At 36.2% G+C, this 18,770-nt stretch overlaps 1 protein-coding gene across 1 annotated transcript in view; it reads left to right on the top strand.

The window, feature by feature from the left end:
• Nucleotides 1-16,199, top strand: part of LOC131054787 (uncharacterized) — a 110,633-nt gene extending 94,434 nt beyond the window's left edge. Inside the window, exons 7-8 of the mRNA XM_057989383.2 lie at nt 15,580-15,643; nt 15,842-16,199. Of these exons, the coding sequence (XP_057845366.1) occupies nt 15,580-15,643; nt 15,842-15,859 (82 nt within the window). The 3' untranslated portion in view covers nt 15,860-16,199. The remainder of the gene's footprint in view (nt 1-15,579; nt 15,644-15,841) is intronic.
• The last annotated feature ends 2,571 nt before the right edge of the window (nt 16,200-18,770 follow it).

Below are 18,770 nucleotides of genomic sequence, written 5' to 3'. Positions count from 1 at the left end.
AGGTGCTTTTCTTGTCAGTCACACTTCCAGCCCAATTTGAATCAGTGAACCCGTGAAGATTCAAATCAATATTCTCATACTTGAGTCCATAGTTGAGAGTGCCTTGAAGGTATCTCATTATATGTTTTACTGCCATAAGATGAATCTCCTTAGGTTTACACATGAATTGACTCAAGGCATTTACTGGATAACAGATATCAGGTCTAGTATTGACCAGGTACATTAATGATCCAATCATTTGTCTGTAGAGCGTAGGATCTACCAATGGGGAATTTGTTGCTGCCTCCTTCAGTTTGTGAAGATTAGTTTCCATGGGAGAAGTCATGGGTTTGCAGTTCATCATACCAAATCTCTTCAATATGTCTAAGGTGTATTTTCCTTGATTAAGTATAATGCTGTTAGAGTTTTGCCAAACTTCTAATCCAAGGAAGTATTGTAGAAGGCCTAAATCCTTCATATCAAACTCCTTTTCAAGGTCTTTCTTACATTGACCAATAAGGTGATTTTCTCCTGTAATCAGAAGATCATCAACATATAAGATCAATATCAACATGTCACTTTTGACTTTCTTGAAGTAAAGATTCGGATCTGCATCATTCTTTGAGAATCCCAATCCCAGCAAATAGCTGCCAATTCTTTCATACCAGGCCCTGGGAGCCTGTTTTAGACCATATAGAGCTTTCTTTAATTTGCACACATGTGTCTCTGTATTGTGGATCTCAAACCCTTCTGGTTGTTCTAAGTAAACTTCCTCCTCAATTTCACCATTCAAGAAAGTAGTTTTCACATCCATTTGATGGACTTTCCAACCTTTGGCTGCTGCAATGGCTAGTACTGTTCTGACAGAGGTGTATCTAGCAACTGGAGCAAATGTCTCATCATAGTCTATTTCTTCTTTTTGTGAGATCCCCCGGGCAACAAATTTGGCTTTATGTTTCTCTATGCTACCATCTGCAACATGTTTGATTTTGAATAGCCACTTGGATGAGACAACGGATTTCCCTTTTGGCCTAGGAACAATTTCCCATACATCATTGTTGAGGATGGATTTATATTCTTTTGACATGGCATCTTTCCAAACTTGATGTTTAAGAGCTTCTGGTACACTCTAGGTTCTGATTTAGAGAGATCATTCATTAGGGCTACATAGCTACTGAATCTTCGGGGCCTCTTACTTTCTCTAAAAGTCCCTGAAGGAGCTTCAAAATCCCTTGCATCTTCCATTGTTTTGTGAACCCATAGAGGTCTTTTCTTAGTGATTTCTTGGGGAGGAATTTGTTCTTCATTTTCTTCTGAGCACTCCCTCTGAATCTCAGGAGTGGAATCCTCTTCTATGTCTGAAGATGGAACATAGATTTCTGACTCAATAGAGTATTTGGCTCTTTTGAAGGCTATGTCTTCTTCAAATATTACATCTCTACTATGTTCAATATTGCTATGTCTAGACACAAATATTCTATAGGCTTTAGAGGTTTCACTATATCCAACAAAGATTCCTTTTCTTCCAGAGGGTTCTAGTTTTGTTCTTTTCTCTTTAGGTATATGAAAGTAGACAGGGCATCCAAATAGCCTAAAGTGAGTGATATCAGTTTTTATACCTGTGAAAACTTCTTCAGGAGTTTTATCTTCAATGTGGGAGTGAGGGCACCTATTTTGTATGTATACATCAGTGTTGGAGGCTTCTGCCCAAAGATGAGTTTCTAAGTTTTGATCAAGAAGCATGGCTTTGGCTGCCTCTACAATGGTTCTATTTTTCCTCTCAGCAACCCCATTTTGTTGGGGGTTGTAAGGGACAGTGAACTCCCTCTTAATCCCAACATCTTTACAAAATTCCCTAAAAATGTCTGAGGTGTATTCCCTCCCATTATCAGTCCTTAAGGTTTTTATTTTCCTTCCGGAAGAGTTTTCAGAGAGAGATTTGAATTCCTTAAATCTCTTGAGAATCTCTTCAGATTCTTTACGTTTAAGAAAATAGATCCAGCTCTTCTTGGATAAGTCATCAATGACTATTACATAGTAAAGGAACCCCCCTAATGATGGTATAGACATTGGCCCACATAGGTCAGAGTGAATTAGTTCTAAAACATTGCTTGTTTTCTTAGAACTACTCTGAAAGGAACTCTTAGTATTTTTGCCTAGGGCACACCCCTTACATGTATCAAAATGGTATTGTTTTAATTTAGGCAAACAAATTACTAATTTTTCCATTGAACATAAAGCACGAAAGTTTAAATGACCTAATCTTCTATGCCAAATTCATTTGAATCTGTAATCTCATGAAGTAGGGCTAGGTTAGATTCAGTACATACCTCATATAAATAGCCTTTTCTATGTCCTAGGGTTGTAGCCTTCTTGATGAAAGAGTTTTGTGGCCATACTAGGGCTTTACCATTCATGAATTTTATTCTGTACCCATCATCTTCAAGTGCAGATATGGAGATTAAGTTCCTCTTGATGCCAGGAACGAATAGAACTCTGTGCGTTGAAGAGACATGCCTATCTTCAGCTTAATGGTGCAGGTACCGATGCCTTTCACTGGATGTGCAGAGTCATCACCAATGGTTACTTCCTCATCAGTTTCTTCTAACATGGAATCCAATAATTCTCTATACCCAGTGATGTGTCTTGAAGACCCACTGTCAATGATCCAGGTGTTAGATTTATTGGATACTTGACTGGAGAGTGCAGAGTAGAATACATGCTTCTCGGAGTCATATTCTTCCCTTTTAACTTTTGCAAATGTAGCTTGTTGTTTGATTCTATCCGGACATCTTGCTGCATAGTGTCCATATTGATCACACCTAAAGCACTGAATGTGAGAGTTGTCTCTTTTAGATGACCTTTTCTCATGTCGGTTCTTTCTCTTGAAATGTTTCTTCTTGTTTTTCTTGTTGGAGTTGGTATTTAGAACATGGAGGTCTTCATCTATGTTCTTTTGTTTGATCTCCTTCTTATTTAGCCTTGACTCCTCTTGAAGACAACTTGCTCTTAGCCTATCAAATTTTGAATATTTAGCTCTTGCACTAATGCCTTGGACGAATGTTTCCCATGTACTAGGCAACCCATCTAGAGCAATGAGCGTTAGCTCTTTGCTCTGGATCTCATATCCAAGCGTTGCCAGTTCATCCCTTAGGGCTGATATCCGCATAAAGTATGCATTGATTGACTCTCCTTTTTTATACTTATATGATTTATTTCCCTTTTTAGAGCCAGGGTTCTAGTTGCATTGTTTATCTCAAATGCACTCTCGAGTGCTTTGAACATATGGCAGTCTCATGCTTTGTTATTATTGGCATGATGCGATTTCTCACTCCATTGACTATGATCTTCATGGCTTTTTCATTTCCCTCAATCCATGTCGATTTGTCAGGTTCATTCTCTGGTTCTTCAGGTTCAACTCTTACGAATGATTCAACTTTATTAGAATCATTTTAATTCGAACTTCCATGCTGAGAAATTGTCGCCTCCTTCAAGTCTGTCCTCAAATCTGATACCATTAGCCATGGGAAATATGATGTTTATATCTTCGGTTTGAACTTCTCAAATTTGAATGCCTTAGGTTTGATTAGCGTGGCTCTGATACCATGCAAATGATATTCAAATTTATGTTCCAAGTCTGAAGTTGTATAATATTGTTATTCTTTTACTGATATTTTCTGTTGCTTCTTATGTCATAGGTTGCTGAAGATAACATTAATCATTTTCTATGCCTCTACAACATTTCATTGACATATACTTACAGACAATGCCCACCGATCAAGGGATGCCTTGACCGGTCATGTCTTTTGACATGCCTGATCAAGACATGTCTTGATCGGTGCATAGGCACTGCTTCACTTAAGTGTTATACCGATAACTATCGGTCACGTCATTTAACATATTAAACCGATTACCAATCGGTTCACGTCAAGTAAAACAATCGGGTTATGTCAAATAATCATCGATCAGTATAATATGAGATTAGGATGATAACTATTATAGTTATCATATGATATCATCAATCGATGCTATCATATGATAGCTATGATAGTTATCATAAATCTGGTCTGATCTTATTACAATCACAGCATGAGTAATATGATTATAGTATGATCGATTATGAATATAAGATGATTATAACAAGTTCATTTATTTAATCACGAGGTCTACATTTAGATTGTAGTTATATTGATAAGGTAGATGATTGAATGAGAGATAAATGAAGTCTCTCATTCAATCATTTATCTTACCGAAGCTACTAAGTTTCAACAATTGTTGTTATTTTCTCCACCTTGGAGTACATGGCATCATAAGTTTCACTCAAACGTGGGCGATCAGTATCAACATACCTAATCATGCTCAAGATGGGCTCAGTGAAATTCAAAACATATTCCACACGAGCCCACCACTCAATGCTTTTACTTTTTGGGCTTTTTTTGTGCTTGACTACTTCCATACACTCCACAAGCTATTGATGACCATAGTGTTCAAGGCCTCTCAAACCTTCACAAGTCGTCTTAAGACAATTGTGTGAGATGCAAATCATGTTTCAAAAACCTAACACGGTACACGTCACATATCATCAATAAAAAACGTAATATATATATATATATATATATATATATATATATATATAGTAAACTATGTTACCCCAAGTTTCCGGGACGGGGACGACAGGGGACGGGGGTACACGTTTCCGAGACAGTGATTTTTTTTGCCAATTTTGGGGACGGCTAGGGGACGACTATTTAAAAGTAGGGAAAATTAAAATAAAGAGGGAAATTTAAAATATTCATATGAAAACATTGATAAAACATGCACATATCCATTATAGAACCTTAACATATAAGAACTAGTAGAGTTCTTATGGCAAATTTGTGTTAAATTGAGAGTCAAAGTCAAATTGCTTATAGAATTCATTGTCAAAATTCATTGTCTATATGCAGAATTTATGGGGACGTCCCCTAGGAGTCTCTTGTCCCCCGGACGGGGACGGCTGAAAAAAATATCGGGGACGCGTCCCCGGGTAACATAGATATTAAAAAATGAAATTGAAATTACCTTAAAAAACTCCGACTTGGAGAAGGTCTTGAATATGGCTCGTGACATATGATGATTATTCACAAACATTTGAATCTGTTCCTCCATGTATATTTGTTTGACCATTTCAATTTGTGCGCCAATCTTTTGCAATGTTAAATTGAGTGAGTGGACTGCACATGGTGTCAAAAAATTTAACTATATGTAGCCTCCACTATAGACCCAATTTTCCTACAATTTTTAGCATTGTTCGTTATAACTTGGACAACATTTTCAAGTCCCACCATGTCAATTAATTCTATCAAGATATTGACAATGAAACTTGCATCTTTTACTTGCCCCTCACAATCCACTACCTTAAAAAACATTGCTCCTTTAGGGGACAAACGTTGCTCCTTTAGGGGGCAGTGCTATAACATTGACTGATGGTCTATTTTTGCTATCTTTCTATCCATTGGAAATGGTGGACACACTTGTTTCGACCATGTATCCTTTATCTCTCTTAACGATGTCTCTGTTGAAGTTTTCTCTTTCACCAATAAGGTGGTTCACACCTTTTCATGCCCAAGACTAACATAATTAGGTGTATTGTAAAGGGTATTCACCATATCTTGCCAATAAGTTGTTCTAACAATGTTGAAAGGAAGTCCATTGCCATAAATGTGACGAGCAATGCTCTGATCCACCTCTCTGATTTTATTTTTGAAGGCCTTGTCCAATGGGCTTCTTTTTCGTGAAACCAAAGCATTTTCTTCTCTAGTAGAGGTGGCATTAGCATGAAAGAATGTGGGCTAGTTGGTTGTGTGAAGACACTAGGAGGTTTTTGCGAGCTTTTTTTGGCAAGAGGATGTGCAAGACCCCATTAATTTGTTATTTCTCATGTTGATGTCATCTTGTTTTTTATATAAGCCAGTATTAGATCTTGTGGCAATCCTTTTTTATTTGGCCCCTTACAAGTTTTTTTTCCTTGTAAAGAGATGTCGAATAAGCGAGCTTTCACATGAAAATATGAGCTTGTATACTCTATGTTACAATGGTTACACCGCCAAAGAAAACTCCCACCACTTGAAATTGGTTTAATCATTTTTGTATATTGGTAAAGAGGCGACACTGCATCAATTTTAAAAGGACTCTTCATTTCGGCCTTGGGCAACCGAACTAGAACTTTAAGCCATTATGAACCTAAAATGGAAAACATTATTGAAATAGTTAAAAAAGAATGGCATTGTAAACCCTTATTATGTATAAAAAGCTCAGAAAAAAAAGAATACTTGAAAAATCTTGAATAAATTCCAAACTTGAAAAAATGGAAGATTTACTCACTTTTGATGGTTAAATCTTCCTTATCCAACAATGATTTCTAAGCTTTTGGTGTGTGTCTTACTCTTGTGTAGCCTTTACCTTTGAAGAAAATGAACCTTCAAAACCCCAATGGCAGTTTGGAGGAAAACAATTGTTTTCTTGTTGCTTAGCATTTGTGAAATGATACCAAACACCAAATAGAGGAAGTTTAGGGTGCACATTTGGGTGGGGTGGGGTGGTGGTGTGTATGAAAGAATTAAAACATGTATTTTTTGGTTGAAAAGGCACTTTTTTTGGTTGCCCATGTTGTGGGTACTCCCGAGTTTGCCCAGGGTATCACTCAGGAGGCCTAGCAAACTCATGGGTGAACTGAAACCGCACTTGCACTTACACTTGCACTACACCTGCGCTCAGATCAGGTCCTTAGGCAAGGAATCTGGTAATATAGTAGAAGAATACATAAAAGGGTATTTATAGGGGCTCTCACCCAAAGAAACACAAATAGAGTACATAAGAACTTAACAAAGGGGACTTTTCTAACAAGCAACTAAGATAACTAAAAACCAACTAAAGCGGAAGAGTGAAACCAACAACTAAGCCATCCATACTTATATGATTTGATGACGTTGACAAATTTTGTAGGGGACAAGGTTGCTCCTTGTAAGTCTAAAGATCACCCAACAGGCAGGGAGGGATAGGGGGAAACCACGCAACTAGACAAACTACCTCCTAAAATTTGTCGGACATCCCAAAAAGGGGAGTTGATTCTTGAAGTGATCAAGACCTGAGGAAGGGTTTGAAAGGGAGAGACAACCTTTGTAGGAGAAGGGCCCAAAGTAGAAGGGGATGAAGAGAAAATGATATTGGAGAAAACGAGAGCAATTACAATAGAGGAACCATCTTATCATCTGAAGGAGCAGCTGCAAAAGATCTAGACAAGGAGACTTTGACATAGGAGGGACAACCCAAACTAATTGGTGGTGTGGCTTCGCCCCAATTCACCAAGGAGACAAGCAACCCTTACCCTCTTTGTGTCATCTGCAAAAGGAAGAAGACAAGGATACTTTGACATAGGAGGGTCACCCAAACTAATTGGTGGTATGTCTTTGCCCCGATTCACCAAGGAGACAAGCAACCCTTCTCGTCTTTGTGTGAACAGTCTTCATTTTAAAATGTCCATAGGTGAAGCACGATCTGCACAAAAAAGCAATCCTTTCACAATCTAAATGTTGTCGCCAAATGGTCTTCTCAACCTGTAACTTAATCTCTTCAGGTAGGCCATTAATTAGAAAGGTCCAGCTCAACAAGCACCTTTAGGTGTTACAGATATGAATCTCTTTAAGATTTTTGAATAGCAATCAAGCTAGAAGGATGCCAAAATTGAAGCAAAAGATTTGGCAATTGGATCCAAATTAGGACAAGACAAAGGTCTCAGAAGAAGGAACATGTTCTAGTAACTGCAGTCTTATACACAACATGGCCCAACCCCAATGCCGTGGCCCTGCCTCCAAGAGAACATGCTGATGAAAACGCTTGAGTGGATGGGTAAAGAAATAGATCTTTGGACAATAAAGGCTTCCAAGATTTGGAAACCCAAGCATGCAACTTTGCCAGGTTAGGTTAGAGTTTCTGAAAGCAACAGAGAAGACCTAACCCTGAATACCTCAAAACACCCTTTTTGGTTTCAGGACCCATAACCGACAAAGAGATCTTCTTGGATTTTTGCATAATATTTGGTGTTGACCAAGCCAGGCTCCCCCCAGCCGATCTACTGTTAGTTTTTGCAATGCTTAACATCATCTCCCTTCAAGGGCAACTTCTTGATGCCAAAGGATCCTCACGAGAACTTGAAGCTGCTGCAACAACTCTATATCGAGAAGATGTTGCATCTGCAGATAACAAAATCTCGCTCGCTGTAGCAATTTTTTATGTAGCTGCCAGGAAAACTAAGCAATACTTATTCATCTATTGACATTGGATAAACTTTGAACAACTAGAGCAACAATCACAACATCTTTGGAAGTAGTCAAAAGACACCAGCAAGTACTGTAGCATGAGCAGATTTAGGGAACACGACAGTAATGGGATTCACTGCCATCACCTTGACCTGTGATAAAGAAGAGTTTTTTTACTTCAACGATCTTTTTGAAATGGAAATATTGTGATAAAGGAGAGTTTTCTTACATCCCACCATTTTGTCTCTTACATCATCGTTGATTTTATGGACCTTCTTCTTTGCACATGTAAATCCACACATCCTTTCATTATGTTTTTATGTCATCAGTGATTTCACAGACCTTTCATACGATTGTAAATCTGTATCCAACATTAGAAGTTGCCTTACTCATTTGATACTCGTGCTCAAAAGTAGTGGTGTTTGTAGACATGCATCCCTAAATATTATTTGCCATTTCTTTTGATTTCTTGGTAATTTGAGTCTCAAACCTAATCATCTCTTACCACCTTCAATAATTAGTAATAAGATTTTTTGGAAGTGTTCTAGAAGTGGCCACCCATACTTTTAAAGACAACTCAAAAAAGAAGGCCATATTCTAGTGAGAAGTAGTTCAGTAGTAGAGAAGTTCATTGTCTCTAAGTAGTTAGAAGATTCAAAAGGGCTGGTAAACTTAAAGGAAAAACTTCTCTTTAATGTTTTAATTGTGGAAAAATGGGCATTTTGCAGCCAAATGTCCATATGTTAATAGTGATGAAGATGAAGGCTTTAAGAAGAAAAATAAGGAACAACTTTCTTACAAGCAACGCTTCATTTCTTAAGAAAAAGAAAAACTTTGTGTTAAAGAAGAAAATTCTAATTCTGATACTAGCAAGGCATTTGATTCTGATGATTGTGCAACTTCTTCAAATCAAATTGATGCTAACTTGTGTAGTGATGCAAAAAGTGAAGTGGATCTTGAAGGAGAATTGATGTGTGCTTTAGATGAGATCGGCAAATTAAAGAAGGAAATCACAACAATTGAAAGATGTAGAAGCTGTAATGAATCTTGCTGTACCTGCCTTGCCTTCCTGATGATTAAGATCAGATTCGTTACTCCAAAGATCTGATTTGGGCAATAAGTTGGCTCTAGGGTTCCCTGCAACATTATAGATGTCGCAATATAGATATATCAGCAATAATAGTAAAATTAGTTTACATAACTGTTACACGAAAACAGGCCCATTTAAGGACGTTGGGGACGCTCCAGGTTGGCTGGCTACCCATCCAAACCCATCCTGTCTCTTAGGGCTCATAGGGTTACCTGAGGATGGGTCCAACGCTTCCCGGCTGGGACCCCATATTCCAAATGTGCTGACAAACAGAAAGCAACAGAAAGATAACAAATGTCTACAAAGATTAACGATTCCAGAAAATGTGTTACTTGGTCATTATTTATTCATCCTGTTAATTGGATAGCTGGTTAATTACATCAGGTTTATTTTCAGAATACATGATTATCATTTATTATTATTCTCTCCTTAGTTCGTAAGTATTGCTTGTGAATTATTTTTATCTTTCTGTCGATTCTTAGAGTACCTCTTACGACTTATACCTAAACCTAACATTGCGGGTTGTATTATTTGACAGGGAAGATATCCTTTATAGGTTTGATTAATTCATGAGGCAAGAATATTCATTTATCGATACAAATTTTTGATTGATTAGCAATAAATCTATTCAATTACTTTGATTATGTTTACTCCCATTGATGCAGAGATGAGTTACAGAAAATCAGATTGAATTCAATTTGCATATTAAAACATATTTAATGAAAGATAACACATGGATGCTCTGCGATACTCAGACGAACTGGCCTGGGAATGCGCCAGATTGCCGGTGATGGGGAGGGGGTGCTCTATACGACTAGGTGCTGGTTCTTCATTGCTGGGAAGAACCAGCAACTCTTCCTCCGCATTGTGCCAGCCTGATACATTCACAGGCTATCCGTGGGTGGTTTAAACATGAAACTAAAGTATTATTATAGCTGAGTAACAAGATTACCTGTTTGCGGGTTCTCCTCGCGATTTCTCCATGTCACCTCCTTCTCTCGTGCTTCCCTTGGTGTGCGTGATTTATACCTTATAAAACCATGCGACCCCCTTGGAAGCATGGCATCTTTTCCAGAGATGACTTGGGGATGATCGCATCCTTTCCTTAATAACACTAGTTAAGGTGCAAACACATTTAATCGGTTAATATAATTTTATTAACTTGAATAGTTGGAAAATATACATTTGTGTACAAATCGCATACAATTTTTCTTCTAATGATTCCGCTGTCTACACGGGGATATGACAGAAGCTAAAAATCTAATTATCACAAACCTGAGAGTTGAACTTGAAGAAGGTAAAAGACAAACAAAGATGGTAAAATCTGAACTTTCTTTAAAATATGAATATTGTTCAAAATTATAAAGTAAAGTAGTTTCTTTAAAAAGAGAAATTGAGAAGTTAAATATAATTTCAAAAAACAAACTAAGATTGGAAAAAGTTCAGATATGTTAAACAAAATGTTGGGTAAATAGAGAAAGACTAATAATCAACCAGGTTTGGGTTTTGAAAAGGGTGAAAGTTCAAATAGTTGAAAAATTAACAATTTTGAATCACAAGGAAGGAATACTTGGTATTCTAGAAGATTTTATCCTTTCTATGGCTATTGTAATTTTTGTAGCTATTTTGGTCACAAAGCAATTAACTGCAGAATCAGGTCAAGGAGAAGAATCAATTTTGTTAGTCCAAATTCATTTGATCCCCTAAGGAATTTTATTGTGGTTTGTTTTAAATGTCAGAATGTTGGACATATTGCAACAAATTGTCACATGAGTTTTGCAGATTTTGGAGACAAAAAGGAAATGGAAGTCTAGAGAAAGAAGGAGAAAAGATCTCTTGTTGTTGAAACAGCTCTAGATGCAACAAGAGAGAATCTTTGGATAATAGACAATGGTTGTTCCAACATTTACAAAAGTAATATCACTAGCAGTTTCTGAATTAGATTCAACATCATTATCAGAAGTATTTGCAGGATTAGTTGCACCAAAATCATGTGAAGTATTATTGGGATTAACTTCTACAACAGTATCAGATTCAACAATAGAAGCAAGTTTTCCACATTTACAAATTGGAATGGTGGTACGGTAAGATTTTGGGACAAATCTTCAGTACAAATTCGTGGTAAGGGTTCTTTGAGTATTAATAGCATTTTCAAAGCAGATAATGTATGGTATGTTGATGGATTAAAGTATAATCTGCTTAGTGTTAGCCAATTATGCGGCAATGGTTATTTTTGTGAATTTTAATGCTCAAGGATGTGAAATAAGAAAGCCTAAATCAGGAAAAATTATTGCTGAAGGAGATCGAACTGATAGTAATGTTTATGACTTAAAAGAAGCAAAAGGTAGGAATTGTTTCATAAGTTAGGTTGATGAGAGTTGGCTGTGGCATAGGAGACTTGGTCATGTTAATTTTGATAATCTTGTGAAGATAAGCTCCATGAATTCAATAAGACATATGCCCAAGATTGTTAAACTTAAGAATATCATTTGTAAAGAATGTCAACGAGGTAAACAAACTAGAATCAGTTTTAAGCCTAAAGAATATTCAAGTTTGCAATCTCTTGAATTAATCCATACTGATGTTTGTGGTCCAACAAGGGCTAAAGGCTTGAAAAATGAAAGGTGCTTTATGTTATTTGAAGATGATTTTTCTCGTATGACATGCGTGACATTCTTAAAGAAAAAATCAGAAGCTTTTGATAGGTTTAAAATTTTCAGGGCAGTGGTAGAAAAAGAAAGTGATTTTCAAGTTAAATGTTTTAGATCAAATAAGGCTGGAGAATTTCTTTCTAACGATTTTGTGGCTTATTGTGAAGAGCATGGCATAAAGAGACAATATTCTGCAACCAGGACAACACAACATAATGGTGTGGTGGAAAGACAAAACATGAATGTCAAATAAATGGCATGAACTTTGCTTAATGATGCAAAAATTTCAGCCAGATTTTGGGTGGAAGCAATACATACAATGATAAACACTCTCAATAGAGTTCAATTGAGGCCACATAGCAAGAAGACTCCATATGAATTGTGGTATGGTAAGTTTGCTTCGATAAAATATTTTAAAGACTTCGGCAGTAAATGCTTTATTAAAAGAGAAGATGATGGTTTGGGTAGTTTTGATTCTCGGTGTGATGAAGGGTTGTTTTTGGGTTATTCTACTCACAGTAAAGCCTACAAATGCTATAAGAATAGATTGAGCATAATAGTTGAATGTGTTAATGTAAAAATTGATGAAAATATTCAAAGTGACAACTATGAAGAGTCTATTCTTTAATCTGATACTGTTGTAGAAGTTAATCCCAATAATACTTCACATGATTTTGGTGCAACTAATCCTGCAAATTCTTCTGATAATGATGTTGAATCTAATTCAAAAACTGCTAGTGATATTACTTTTGAAAATGTTGGTGAAAAGAAACCTTCTAAGTTTATCAGAAGAAATCATCCTGAACAACAAATAATAGGGCATAAAGATGATGGAATTCAAACAAGGAAAAAGGTTGTTAATTATAATGAAGAAGCTTATCTATCTTTACTATCTGAAATGGAACCTAAATCTTATAAGGAAGCTAGTTTAGATACCAGTTGGATTAATGCAATGAAAGAAGAATTAGCACAAATTGAGAAAAATAACACTTGGGAATTGGTTCTTAGACCTTCTAACAAAAATGTCATTGGTGCATAATGGGTTTTTTGAAATAAATTGAATGAAAATGGCAAAATTGTTAGGAATAAGGCTAGATTGGTTTGTAAGGGTTATGCTCAAATTGAAGGGGTTGATTTTGATGAAACATTTGCTCCAGTAGCCAGATTAGAAGCAATCTTTAGAAGCAATCTGTATGTTTTTGGCATTTTTAGTTTATAAGAACTTTAGGGTCCTGCAGATGGATGTTAAATCTGCTTTTCTTAATGGTAGGACCCGGGTGGGACCCAGGTCTAACCAGGGAGGACCCGGGTGAACCCAAACCCGTGGGTTCCCAAAACCGGGGCCCACGGGTTAGAAAACAAAGAAAAACAATTAAAAAACAAATTTTTTAATCTTATTTTAACATTTTGACACTTGAATCAGTTGAAACTTGAAACTTGAATATTATCTTTTTTGCAAATTATGAATATGATATTACATTTATGATTTACGATATATCAATATCAGAATATTTATTGGCATTGGCAATTATGGATTTATGATTTATGATTTATCTGTTATCATTTATGTATCATTGTATGGGAAAGTTACATTGTATGTTTCATATTTGTATGTTTGAAACTTTGAACTGTGAACATATATAATTTTGATGTTTGAAGTTTGAACATATATATATATTAAAAAAAATAAAAATAAAAATATATATATGTACGGGTACGGACGAACCCGTACCGGTACCAAAAAAAATAAAAAAATTTGCCGAATCTGCGAATCCGTACCTGAATCCGAACCTGAATCCGAACCGGAATCCGAACCGGAACCGGTAACTTAGGTTAGAACTGATGGTAGTTGTCATTGGTTACATTATTTAATTAACAAAAAGTTAAAAAGAATCCAGTACTAGTTGGTTCGATGGTTGGGCAGTTATAAACTAATTTTAACCATACAACTGGGCATGGTTCTTTTTAAACTCGCAAAGACAAAGGGGATTCAAGTTGATAGTTGTGTTGATAGTTTGGCAAAAGAAGATAGTTGTGTTGAAACTCGCAAAGACAAATGGGATTCAAGTTGATGATTACTTTGTTATTGTAATCGATTTGATAGAAATGCATGTTATTCCCAGAGATACACTGATATCAATAAGGAAGTCACTGCAATGATAAAGTGAATAGGATGTGCAGATACTAAGGTCGAGGATTGCCAATATTCTCTTGTTCCTGTGTATACATAAATATACATAAATATACATGGTGAGTTATACAGATGCTGTGATCGTAATTGTGAAAGGTCAGTTTACATAGTGAGTATCATTCTGGGTTGCAACCAAGGTATTATCAGTTTTTACAGAAGAAAGGTATAATTTTAGATTGTCTTATTTTTGATCAGTTTCATTTAAAGGTTACGTACAGATTTGTGCTCAGAAGTCTATGTTCTGGAAGTGCAGATATTATTTTCTTATTCACACATTAAAATACAGTTTGTCTAATGTTTATTCTAAGTTGAAACACAGGAAGAGAAGTATCTGGAGTTAACTACTGTGACAAACAGATATGTACAAGTTTACTGATCACAGAATGCTGCTCATACTTGATGCTTTCTAAACATTCAGAAAGTCAGAAGATAAGAAGTTTGATAAATTGTTCACATAACATCGATACTGTTGAAAACTTCAGAGATTGTCATTTTGTAATCTGGATTTTCTGTTTTGTATTGTGTGGTTAATGCCTCAAAAATTTGAAATTGTTGTTCTTATTCTGAAAGATTTGGTGGGTTGGTGCCCTAAAGAGTTGTTGCTCTTATTTTGACAGGTTTGATGGGTTGGTGCCCTAAAGAGTTGTTGCTCTGAAAGGTTTGGTGGGTTGGTGCCCTTAGAGAATTTTAATCAGTTTACTTGTGAGGCCGGATTAGGACAGTAGATCCTAGCGGCATTTCTCACCGTGGTTTTCTCACATTGGGTTTCCACGTAAAATCTTGTGTGTTGAGCTCTTGATGTTGCATCTTCTTAATTTCTGCAGTTGCATCTTTCAAATCTTTCATCTTCAGATTAAAGTTTGGTAAAATCTTAAAGGAGTTAGAAATATTAAGTTTTATTTTGTACTACTGATTCACCCCACCCTCCCCTCTCAGTAGTACTTCTGTGTTCTACGGGGGTGTCCCAGGAAACATCCCCTATTATGGGGAGACATTCTGGAGACGTTCCTCTAAATTTCTCTTTAACGGGGACAAGGAGGGGGATGCTTAGTTTTGAATGCAGTTAGGATTGTGCTTATGTTGTCTCAATGAAAACTTTGTGTACCAGGATCAATAATTTAAATTATTTTTTTGGTGATGAGTATGGTCTTTTGTCCCTTTTATATATGTAATACAGCTGGTTGTCATGAGCAACAACCTGTGACACTCATTCATTTTTTAGTTCTTGCAGCCATTTTGAATGAGAAACTTGCACTACATAGACAGCTGTAGCTTTTGTTAATGGAGTGTCAAGATTAGTTTATTCATCAAATTCTGATTTCTTCTATGTATTGCATAGTGGTTTAATAGTTATTTTGTTTGCTTCGTCAGAAAATCTATCAACAAAGGAATTGGTGTGGATAATATGCATTACCTTAATGATGGCCTTTGGAAGGTATGTTAATGAAACTACCTTGAGCCAAATTGAGCTATTTTTGAAATATGGACAACCTAGCCTCCTTTCAGCATTTTTGGATGGGCTTGTTTCTGGCTTCTTCATGATTACATAATCTCAATCTGTATTCTGGACTATTTATGCTTATGTCAATTTTTTTGCACAAAGTTGATGTATCTTTTGTCTTTTATTTGGCAGACAATACAGCTGAATTGAATGCGATGTGGATAGAGATGGAAAAATCTGTTGCATTTAGCTATAGTATACAATATGGAGACTAGCTACAACTGTAGCTTCAGGAACTGGGTATCTTTGGTGCAGATGATAGCTTGAAAAACATATCCATGTGAATTAGCTGAGAACAGCTAGAAACAAAGATTGGGAAAAGTTCAAATCATATTAAGCATGCCAATTCCTGGTTAATCATCCAATCATTTAAATGGAAACTGTTTTTGTAGGGTTAAATTATTGTTCGATAATTTTATATAACAAAACTTGAAGTCCTGATAATGTATTATATCAGAGCTTAAATGTCTTATTCATTGCATTCTCTGAATAGACATTGTTTTCATGCTTATTATGCTCTTCTTATTGCTTAAAAAAACACTTATGAATATGTTGCTGTTGTTAATGGGGAACGGTGCAAATAACAATTTTCCAGAACTGGATTGTCTCAATTACATTTAGAACTCTAGCAGTAGTGGTTGGGCTTAAACTCCCAGAGATTGGTCTCTGGGTATCAGTGTTGACAAGAAATCCTTGTGTGCACTAGCACCATATGATCAAACATTGAACACTTGTGCACCAGTTTGCAAATGGAAACAACCCCAATGGGTAGTCTCACTGAGGTGCACTTGATTCAAAACTATTACTGGTTCCTGCGATGGATGCAAATCTACAGAAAATCATATTCTATATTCATTTATCCACAAATCTGTATAATATGTTAGAAACACCCTTCTCCCATTATGTTTCTCATTGAATCATGATTCATTACAATTGGTGTTTCTGTTACATGTCTCTTATGATTCTGTTTCATCAGGTGTTTCTTAGCCACCAAAGCTCAGAGTAAAGTCATTGTAGTCTTCATCTGTAGAAGTTGACTCATCCAATTTGAGTGGACTCCATTTTTCCACTATAGAATTGTGGTTGTGCATGGCCTACTTCTCCAGGGCTCTATTGCCATCTAGATGAGAATTCCTCAAAGCACCATCCAAAATCCAAACCCTAACTTGGGACAAATACTTACCTGGCAGATTAACAACCAACACCAACAACAGAATGCATTTGAACACCAACTTATGCTCTGGATGATGAAGTTGTTCCAACTACAGATTAAACAACATGCACAACCATATGAATCTCCATGATGGTTCCACCTAGCAACTTGGTCCCATCTACACAACTAAGCTTGTCATCTTCCTTTCTACAGCGCTCAAAGAAATTGATGGTTCTCATTTTCTATCATCTTCATAGGATGCTTGGCTTCCTAATTTGGAGTCCTCTCTTCCCCAAATGTTTAGCCATCTAATCTGTTGCAAAGATTATATTTCAGAGTATACAATTTTTTTTGTAATGGGTTGTATTTGTAAACAGCTCTTTTCACCATCACCTCATTACCACCCCATCTCAAGTGTTTTCATGATTGTGATTTGTCCATCCACATGTCGACCTTGCTCCTGTCTAACTACAGTTCATTATTCTCCCCTCTGTCAATTTGACATTCAATGAACTGATGATTTTTTTTATTTGATGATACCGAGGGCTCACATGTTGCACCTATAATCTGAATAGAACTTACTAGGGACACTCATTGAGTTCACTGTTGTTCACAGGCACCAACATGTGCAACTGCAAGATATGCATCCTTAATTGTCATGACCCTGCTGACCCAAAGTTATTTACAACTGCATATCAGAGCGAGTGGTCCACCACTTTTAAAAAAGTACCTTTCTGGCCTGAAATTGCACATATATGCAAGTTATAATGGGGGAACACTTCCTCGTTGATTTCACCAAGTTGGTTGTAGAACCACATAATTCATAAGTGGCCTTTCTCCATAAAAATGATGTAAGAGAGTATTAAAGACTAGAAGACAACAGGGGTTACTTGTGTCACCACCCCATTCAATTGACGTAAGTGATGCACAATTAGGGCACACAAGAGCCCTCTTCTTTTATTGTTGGTTGATTGCAAGTCCAACACAAGTATATGGAGTTTGAATTGTCAATATTTGGTGGAGGGACAAGTGCTGGTCTAAGATTTATAGTGGTAACTATGTAGTTCACTTACGTCTGTTGATTATATTGTCGTTGGTCAAATTAGGTCAGGGAACAACTTCTCGTTTTTTCATCAAATAAATTTATTTTAGGTATTTGAGTAGAAAGCTATTAATGATTAGATGGTGCAATCGTTTTCTTTGTAGTTTTGTTTTCAATATTATTTCAATTACAAACCTTTGTTGGGTTCGAGGTTTTTGTTATCACAGAATTAGAGCTGTATTAATTGATACATCAAGTACTATCTTCTTTTTTTGAACTTGTTCAGTTTAGAGTTCATTTTTGTGCTGTTCTAGTCAATAGAATGATAAAATAGGCCTTTATAGTTTTGATTGGGACATAATCTTTTCGAGTTTGATGTATTCCAAATCTTTAGATTTTAGCATTTTTGTGACATTGTTGGTAAACAGATTTGTCGCTGTGGTTTGTTTCTGAAAATGACTTAGAATTGCCCAATGGACTATGACAAACACACCGACAGTTGGAGAGGTCACTATTGAATTAGTGATCTTCCTCTGCGTTTGAGAGGGGCAGCTCTCTCGTATGATTTAGTTTGGTTTTCGGGGTATGCTTTTAGCCAGAAAGTAGAAAAGGCAAACTCTAGGAAAAAGAAAAGAGAAAACCCTGATGCATTGCACAGAAAACCACAGGAAACCTCCAAAGGTAGACTAAGAATGAGGGGAAGAAAAAAAACATATGACACAGATCATTAATTCCGCACCTATGAATGATAATTAATAGGGTAAGCAATAATTTTTTCCAAACATATACGTAAATATAAAACTTTAAGAACTCACAAATATTGTAACAAATACATCTACAACCAGATTAACAAAGGAAATGCCAAA

Source organism: Cryptomeria japonica, chromosome 3 (assembly GCF_030272615.1).
Source record: "Cryptomeria japonica chromosome 3, Sugi_1.0, whole genome shotgun sequence".
NCBI classification, from domain to species: Eukaryota; Viridiplantae; Streptophyta; class Pinopsida; order Cupressales; family Cupressaceae; genus Cryptomeria; species Cryptomeria japonica.
This window is presented reverse-complemented; position numbering and strand designations above follow the sequence as displayed.